The 9,839-nt window shown below is 35.7% G+C and overlaps 1 protein-coding gene across 1 annotated transcript; it reads right to left on the reverse strand.

The window, feature by feature from the left end:
- Positions 1 to 266: 266 nt before the first annotated feature.
- Positions 267 to 9,340, reverse strand: LOC144975772 (uncharacterized). The gene is made up of 3 exons (XM_078919959.1): positions 8,878 to 9,340; positions 2,830 to 3,959; positions 267 to 1,780 (listed from the first exon to the last, which is right to left on the reverse strand). The coding sequence occupies exons 1-3, from the start codon at positions 9,175 to 9,177 to the stop codon at positions 973 to 975; spliced, it is 2,238 nt and encodes a 745-aa protein (XP_078776085.1). The 5' UTR covers positions 9,178 to 9,340; the 3' UTR covers positions 267 to 972.
- Between the last annotated feature and the right edge of the window lie 499 nt (positions 9,341 to 9,839).

Genomic DNA, 9,839 nt, shown 5'->3' on the forward strand with positions numbered 1-9,839 from the left:
ACTGATTGATACTAATAATGGCGGTTGTCAAGACGCGACTTCCAACAAAGGGGCGCTACTATTAAATCTGTTTTGAAATCTCATTCCCTATAGAATGGAGAAGGCGATATTATTTTTAATGTTTTCTGTAAAATTCTACTACTGGATGAGACAGAGCCTTCAAAACTTCTATCTTGAGATAATTTAAAGCATCGTAACTTGTTATTGAAGACAAATATCAGCTCCAAACCAATTACGGACACAAACTCTCTCCTTACCAATGATTTTCAGAATTTTCCCAAATTGACAGGCTTATTAAGCAGGAAAAAATGATTTTTAAAACTCAAACAAGCTCTCTTCAAAACAACTTTATGTCCTTATTAATTAAACAAAGATCATGCTTCAAAGTTTGTGATGTTAATAATAAATGTGAATAAGAAAAATGTATATTGTTTCGTAACAAATGTGACGATTTTGCTGTAGGTGGTATGGAGGGGGTTAAGCTACGTCTCACTTGCCAAGCAACACGATTTTGATTCCACACCTAATAGAAATGATCAAGCTGTGGTCTTTATTAAGCACAGTTAATTTTTCCTGATCGAATTTTTCTTTGCTTAACCCTTTCCTTTCCAGCCCTTTTCAGAACTTTTCCCAAAACTTCACACCCACCCAACACAAAAATATTTTTTTCTTACTTAGACAGAAAAGCAACAAATGCATTCTATGCATAATATTGACCAGCAAAATGAACTCTACAACACAGTGTCACGTTTTTATAGCTATAATACAACACGTTTCGTTCAATTTTGTGATTTACAAAATAAATCTGAATGACAAAAGTTCTGGTTGGATCGTAACGAATGTGACGATTTTCCTGTGGTTGGTATGGAGAGGGTTAAAAGGTTCTATCAATGTGTTGCGCCTGATTGCCGATATCGCTCGGTTGTACCCACTTCCTCGTGGAACCAGTTTTGGCTGTATCTAATAATAAAATTATTCAACTTCTTTTTCTTTGAGTCCATCAGTGAGATCAATGGATTGACTCGTGTCTTCCAAGGATATGTCCAAGATTGATGCCAGTCCGTCACCCAGCACAGACGATACTTCACATTGAGGAACATCTTCAATGCTATTTTGGCACCCAGTTGATGCACGTCCTGGTCTTTCACAAATTTCGCCCATCGTTGAACCTGGCATTAGTAAAAACAGTTCATCAATTTCTTTGCTTTCTGAATTTTTGTTTTGATGTTCAAAAGTAGGAACCTCAAAGGCCCTTGATATTCGGCATCCATGGGAGTTGGCAATATCATTCCTTGCAGCAGAGGCTTTCTCAGTTAGGCTGTTGTTGATGACAGACTTTGACGATTTGTACATTTTAGGAGTGCTAAAATGACACGGTGTAATCGATAAAGGTTTTGTCGTGGATTCATCATTGCCAGATGAATTATACTTTATATTTATATCATGATGGTTTGGGTGTGATAATGGACCCGGTTCAAAGAAGGAGTTTGGGGAAATGACTGCAAACTTCGACTCGTTTTGAGATGATGATGCAGATGTTGGCGAATTCACCGTTTTGATCAAGGGTTGATTTTTTTGTCCCGGGTTTGGGAGATGTTTAATAGAAGTTGCGTTGCGGTAATTGTCCGTGTTGCTTTTGAGGATGTTGCAAATGGATGCAGTTTTGATTTGTGGTAGTTCTGGATTTTTATCTTGATGATCGTTGAAATTTCCGAGAAGGTATTTCGTATCTGAAGGGGGATGATGCTGGTCTGTATCCAAGTAGTCTGTCTTAGAGGGACTGGTGAATAAAAACAAAAGAATTGAATAGTTAAGTGTGAAAACAATACACAATAAAGACATGTTTACGTGGTTCAATAATACTTGATGTTTCATTCAATAGGCATGATCTATATTACATTTCCATGTGCTCGAGGTCATTGGTCACATTGCAAAATGTGCTCAAAGTGACCCACTTAGTGAAAAGTGTTCACAGCTTTTTAAATATCTAACATCATGATTGGTCATTTGATTCAGCTTGACACATGGGTATGTTTATAACATTATAAACAAAGCAGCGTGTTTACATTTGTTACGAAATATCCAATCGTTGGACAGCAACAAATCATGTGATTGATGACCTGGTTGGACGAAAACATGAATATAGATCGCTCCCATTCACCCACACGGGGCATTGAAACACAATCTCGACTGCATACAGGACAAGTCGTCATCCAATAGAACTGTTCGAAATACTTCCATTCTTATATTATAGTCGAGAATGAATTTTATACTTGAGTAGAGTGAGATGATTTTTTAAAAGCATCGTATGTAAAGCTACAACCAAAAGACAGCATTTGCTATAGTTTTCTCTCCTCGCTCCGATAACTGTGAACCATTAATATTTCTGGATTTTTCCACAAAACCGGACATAGTACGGCTGGGCCATCAGGGGCCCAAAATGATGTATTTTATCCTATCATTAATGGTCTGTTTCACATTTATATGTTTAAGTATAAACGTATATATTATTTGAAGAGAGAAAAGGCCAGTATTGTCCCAAGCAAGGGAAATATGTAGACTATAATCACAAGTTATCTTTTCTGACTCCTCTTTAAAATCAGAAGTAAACACTTCCAATCGTCGTCGTCGTCGTCGTCATCATCATCACCATCATCATCATCATCATCATCATCATCAGCATCACCACCATCATTATCATTATCATCATCGTCATCATCATCATCATCATCATCATCATCATCATCAATCAAATCCTTAGATAACAAAAATATTACAATGATAAAAAAAAACAAAACAAACAAACAAACAAACAATTGTTCCAACTACCTCATGTAACCACTGTCCTCCAGAAAATTCGACGAGTTACATTTTCTGACTTTGCCTGTTCCCTGGAATTCCTGAGGAACATCATCGCTGACCCGTTTGAGACTAGCCAGAATTTGTCTCGTAGAGGACAACTGTTGACTGGGGGTCAAACACAACTCTTGTGGATCCTGGGGATTGTGTCTGTGGAGATTGTAGTCTTGTCGGAGAGGTGAGTAGTTATCCTTTATACTAGGATAGACTTTCATAGGAAACAAACAAGATGATTGCTGCTGTTGTAATGGTGGCTGGCAATGCGCTTGTCTTTGTTGTTCGTGTTGTTGTTGTTGAGGTTGAGGTTGTTGTTGTTGTTGAGGTTGAGGTGGTTGTTGTTGTTGTTGTTGTTGAGGTTGAGGTGGTTGTTGTTGTTGTTGTTGAGGTTGTTGCTGCTGCTGATGTTCATACTTTTTACGGTGATATGATATATTCTGCTGAGTTTGGCAATTGATTTGTTGCATATATTGCTGGTCGTGCCTCTCTTTTAGACTGTAGTATTTTTGGTAAGGGGTTCTGAATGGTTGAAGACGTTGCTCATGCACAAACTGCTTAACGTTTTGTTGTATTTGGGCTCCATTCTTCATCATGCATTTATTTTGTTGCGTCATAAACGCCTGCTTCAAACTGTCTTCTTCTAGAATACAATCCTTCCTAACTGGATTTTGATATTCATGCAAAGAATAATCTCGTGATAGTAAATGTTTAGAAGATGCGAACATACAGCTGTGTGGTTCAGATTCAGTATTGTTTACATTATTATTATTGATATCGCCATTAACTGAGGAATGATGGGAAGACAGTGATGACGTTGTCAAAGCATCCGGGGTGTTTGCAAGACTCCATTCCCTGCCCATGTGGTCTTTGACGAGTTGCAATTTCTTCAAGAAATCACTACCAGCATCTTCTATTTGTCCATGTTCGTCCAAAATTTTCCCCATTCCTTTATTTCCGATTAAATCATCCAAAAACCGAATGTAGGTGATGGCAGAGCTGAGGATCAACTGTTTGCTCCATTTTCTATTTCCCATCATGCTGGGTGGTAGGGCTTGTCCCAGTCTTTGCAGCGCAGCCACTTGGGCATGAGTTCGGATCCGTTCCTGAAAGTATAAAAAACGACATAATTAATTAATTAATTAATTAATTAATAATAATAATAATAATAATAATAATAATGATAATTATAATAATAATAATAATAATAATAATAATAATAATAATAATAATAATAATAATAATAATAACAACAACAACAACAACAACAACAATAATAATAATAATAATAATAATAATAATAATAATAATAATAATAATAATAATAATAATAATAATAATAATAATAATAATAATAATAATAATAATAATAATAATATATCTTTACTGTCCCCAAAAAAAAGTGGCAATTTGTCATTTGGTTACACATTTATAACAATACAATATTGGCATAGACACACTCACACAGATGCACACAAGAGATCAGCGTAATCGGCTCATGCCACAACTCCTGCAGATCGCTCAAATCAGACACAGTGTCAGGTCGGAATGTTTCGGGTTCCTTCGTCCACTCAGCAAGTAATATAATATTTAAATTAGTCAGAAGTGCATTTGTTTATTTAAACGAACAGCATCATATTCAAAATGAAATAGGGAACCCATTATGCTGCGGGATCACATAAATGAATAAATAAACAGATAAATATGTAAATAGATAAATAATTAAACAATAGACAAATAAATAAATAAATACAAACTTTGATAAATAAATAAATAAATAAATAAATAAAGAGATAAATAAATAAATAAATAAACAAATAAATAAGTAAAAAACAAGCTTTGGTTGGATATACAGGCAGACCTCTTAACTCACAGACTTGCATTCTGCTAATAAATAGAGGTGCCTAAAATGAGTTGATAAAACGAGATAAAGATAAAGGGAGTAAATCTGACTCATGAATGAACAACACAAAACAAACGAGGTTTCGGCCTTTGGCCTTTCTCAAGTAAACACAGAATACATTATATTTATATTAGATTGTCGTAATAATATAGTGAACATTTGTAAATGGATTCTGCTGTACTCTGAACAAATAAAATACCCAACATGTTCTATATAGTTATGGCCTCAAAAATCCATTGTCAGAGTAGTTCATATAATGGAATTGCCCTCCAGGCATGTCTCACCCCACATGTTAAACTTGAGATTTTATATAGAGCAATATTCACTAAAAGTGCCCATAGCGTTTTACAAGGGTCCCTCGCTAACAGCAACACAAAAAAAGTAGAACGAGACATGACGCCTGTTAGGCGATTTTACATTTTTTTTCCAGACAGAGACAACGCTGTTAACTGCCAGTTACTCATTTTACACCAGTCTTTTCCAAGGACTCAACCATGCGCGGAGCGAGGCTGAAACCCAGGACCTTCCGATCCGAAAGCGAGTGTCATACCACAAGACCGCATAGCCGCACAAGTTAAGTGTTCTTTTAGCCTCGAACTCCTTATAAAACGTTTTGAAGACGTTTAAAAATAAATTACGTCCTACCCGCGACATCGTGGATATTTATATTTCATAAAAGTGAGTGGAGCAGGCACTTATGTTGATAACAACAAGAGATGAAGTGAGTAGGAAAGTGCCAGAAGACAATAGAGAATACATTTTTTTTTCGCGGCGATGATGTGGGTTTGAACCCGCGACCTTACTGGTACGACAACGCCACCTGTGACTCTATCGTATGAGCTATCCACGATCTCTGTTTCCCCAATTTTGAGATAGTAGTGATTATTTAACGTAAGCTTTCTCATCCAGTCTATTATAGGGAATGAGATTAGCGGAAAAGTAGCGTCCCTTGATTGGACGTCACCCTACAGAGAGAACGTCAATTTGGTTTTGAAGTGTCTCAAGCCGCTTTCACCGGAAGCGAGGACGAGAGACGCATGCGCACAACCAACATGACGTTCTCTCTCTAATAACTTTTCCGCTGGTGACGTCACAGACTATGGGTGACGTCCAATCAAGAGACGCTACTCTTCCGCTAATCTCATTCCCTATTTATCATTGTCAAATTTCCATGTCTTACAAAGCTATCTAAGGCTATTCTGTCCTAATACGCTTCAACAGTCATGACGCGAAAATGTTTTATTCTCTTATTTGTGCGGCTATTTGGTCTAGTGATATGACACTCGCTTTCGGATCGGAAGGTCCTGGGTTCGAGCCTCGCGCTCGGCGCATAGTTGAGTCCTTGGAAAAGGCTCTTTATTCACATTCTCTCACCGAACTCAGGTGTAAAATGAGTACCTGGCCGTTAACAGCGTTGTCTTTGTCCGAAAAATTGTAATCTCGCCTAACAGGCGTTATGTCCCGTCCTACATGTTAAATGTTGCTGTTGACCAGGGACCCTTGTAAAGCGGTTTGAGCACATTTAGTGGATATTGCGCTATATAAAAAAGCTCTATTGTCTTCTGGCACTTTCCTACTCACTTCATCTCTTGTTATTGGAAACAGAGATCAGGAGTTTTGGATAATCAGTCTTCAATAAAACCCTTCGTGCATGTTCACCATATTTCAGCCGTCAGACAGCACAGCCATTCTCACTCCAGACATGCTTGTTTCCTTTCATCATAAATCTAAGTAACAGTAACCCGTGGGTGTTACAGACCATATTGAGTGAGAACCAGTATCAGGAAATCTAAGGAAAATAATGGCTATAATAATGAATGATATAATATAGTCGACCAGAGCCAATTGGAAATGAAAAATTATTATCATCATCATCATCATCATCATCATCATCATCATCATCATCATCATCATCATCATCATTATTATTATTATTATTATTATTATTATTATTATTATTATTATTATTATTATTATTATCATCATTATTATTATTACTATAATCATTATTATTATTATTATTATTATTATTATTATTATTATTATTATTATTATTATTATTATTATTATTATTATTATTACTATAATCATTATTATTATTATTATTATTGTTATTATTATTATTATTATTATTATTATTATTATTATTATTATTATTATTATATTATTATTATTATTACTATAATCATTATCATTATTATCATTATTATTATTATTATTATTATTATTATTATTATTATTATTATTATTGGATATTACCATATTATTGTGCTGGAATGCGTCTGATGAAATCTGCCTTTCTGCGCTCTATTCAGTCGTGTTTTGACAAAATCAATCATTTTTACTATCAGAAAACATTCAGGTAAAAACTTGACTTTATTGCACAGTAAGAACAAAATGTACTTAAAGTTTAAAGTGCAGGGGGGATAGCGTGGCTCAGCGGTACGGTCTTTGCTTCGTACCCGAAAGGTACCGAGTTCGATCACTCGCATCTGCGGTGAGTGGCAAGTCACCTCTCGCTCTAGCTCAATGTGCGGCGCTGCACTGCGGCTGACGCATGGGTTATTCCAGTCTTCTCTTTTAATAGACTCTAAAGACACATTTCCCCTATGGGATGAATAAAGATAATTTTATTTTTTATTGCAAAGGGTTTTACGTCAAAACACAAATTATTTTTAACATGAACGCGAGACATGACGATTGTAAAGCGCTGAGAACATTTTTTTTTTCAACAGGTACAACTCTGTTAGGGGTATGGTACTCATTTATTTACATCTGAATGCCTTGAAAGGTTAAGAACAATTTAATTAGCCCTACCCTCTCAAAGCGGGACTTGAAACATGGACCCTACCGCTCAGGTAGTGAGTGCCATACATAAAAGATAACATGGCATAACATAACATTATACCAAGCAGCCACACACACACACACACACACACACACACACACTCACAAACACAGATACACACACACACAAATAACGATATATATATATATATATATATATATATATATATATATATATATATATATATATATAGCTGGTGCGGGGAAAAACCTGTAAAAGTTTAGATACTGAAAACCTCGAGACTATAAACTATGCAAGTTTGAAATTTTACCACAGCCAAACACAATTATTCAAATTTATATACCTATACAACTTTTCAAAATAAAATATGTTGAAATGATGCTAATCCACGGTTGTTTTACACCACAAAAAAAAAAAAGCCATTTGAAGATTTTGGAGGCAATTCTCAAATTTCGATGTGATATTTTGATCCGTCATTTTGGTTTATGACTGATACCGTAGCCATCGTTAAGTTATAGCATGACACTAGAACCCAAAAAAGACTGGCATTTTGACGTCATTATTTGGTTATTGCACCGCCTAGTGAGTTGTGGTTAGTAGTGCTCATGGAAACAAGTGGTCCCATTGGTTGAACTATTGAATACAACTCTCAATTTGTTTTCTTTTGAGGCCAAAGATTGGCATTTTGACTCATTTTTTGGTCAGTGTCAGACTATAAGTTTACGAAGGCCATGGTCAGAGGCTATATGTCAACGATGGCTGCGATTCAAGTCACGGTGCATTGAAGGCGGCCATTCATCTTAGGAAATACATCGAATATGATTTCTGCTTGTACTGAAAATTATGTAGCAATGTTAAAAGCACAAAACTTATTCCAGTCTTTATCCTGATCGGTGATTTGTTTTTCAACCAGACGGGCAACTTCGTACTGTATGCACTGCTAAAACAGGAAGCATATTTATTGGAAACTTTCGATATCGTGATATTAATACGAGTTTGGTAAAACCGGCACTAGACGAAGCCATCGTTAACTTATAGCCTGACACTGACCAAAAAATGACGTCAAAATGATTATTTGGTTTTCAGTTTCATTTTTGTATTAATAATTTTATTTTTATTTATGTATCTGTTTCTTCATCCGACTATCATTCTATTGTATATTTGTCGACGTGCTCGTTGCTTGTTGAAGATAATAACGGCGAAAATCTGAATATGTATAATTTCAGCATGAGCGTGGACGGAAAATCAAGTTTTCAGTTAACGGCCGATAGATCTACAATACTCCATGCATGTTATGTTAGTTCAAACTTACATTTTCATTGTTTTTCAATCTCCTTTCCTCGGCTTCATCGGCCGACAGATGCATCAACTTTTTAGAAGTTGTTTTCATAGGCTTCTTTCCTGGTACGGACGTCTCTTCTTCTTCTTCAACTTCTTCCCCTTCCTTTGAACAAATATCGATCCTCTGTATGTCCTCTGAATGGCCATAAGAATGATTTCTATCCATATTATAAGAATGTCTCTTTTCATAAGAAATGCTTGTACATTTCTCTGAGTCATGGTCCGATTTATTCTTTCCCACAAATTCCTTTTTAAAAACTTTTTTATCCATTTGAACCGATTACAAATTTCGATAAGGTAAATAAGCACTTTGTCATGAGTTAAAATATGAAACGTTTATTTTGCTGATAGTTGTAATGTTAATAACTGTTATCATTAACGATTATTAAAAATTCTCACTTAACTGAATGACACCATCGGTCGTTTTGGGGAAGATAAACACAGCTATCCAGGTTTCGAGGGAATTAAAATTAAAATTTACGATTATTTTTTTTTTTAGTCTTTGTGGCTTTTTAAGCATTTGATAATCAAATTGTCATTTTATGTGTGCTTATTTATTAAACTTTAAGTCAAATTTACAGGAATTAAGATCCGACTTGATGCATCAAGTATGAAATGTCTCGATTCCCAAAATGTGAACCATCTCTTCCAAGAGATCTGATTTGCTGTTGTTCTGGCTGCAATTCCGACACGCCTATTAACGCCTCAATCTTGCATCTCGTTATATTCCAATACGCATGCTTGCAAGTAGTTGGTGGTAACTTCCGGTCGAAAAAGATATTCTATGATTGGCCAGTTAAATGACACTGATGAGTCTGTAATCTTCAGAAATCAACAGGTAGCATCATCCGATCTCTACCACTTTCCTCTGAGCTGCTCACCCCACCCAACCGTGGTCAGCGGGGATCCGATAAGGTCATGCTTGATTGCACT

Source organism: Berghia stephanieae, chromosome 6 (assembly GCF_034508935.2).
Source record: "Berghia stephanieae isolate SIO BIC M18660-M18661 chromosome 6, UCSD_Bste_1.3, whole genome shotgun sequence".
Lineage (NCBI taxonomy): Eukaryota > Metazoa > Mollusca > Gastropoda > Nudibranchia > Aeolidiidae > Berghia > Berghia stephanieae.

What these genes read in the sequence shown, in the direction of transcription:
- LOC144975772 (XM_078919959.1), bottom strand. Translation starts at nt 9,177, where the DNA reads ATGGATAAAAAAGTTTTTAAAAAGGAATTTGTGGGAAAGAATAAATCG. An exon ending in GATTGAAAAACAATGAAAAT is followed by an intron (nt 3,960 to 8,877) that starts GTAAGTTTGAAC and finishes TTATACTTTCAG; the next exon opens with GAACGGATCCGAACTCATGC. An exon ending in GAGGACAGTGGTTACATGAG is followed by an intron (nt 1,781 to 2,829) that starts GTAGTTGGAACA and finishes TTTATTCACCAG; the next exon opens with TCCCTCTAAGACAGACTACT.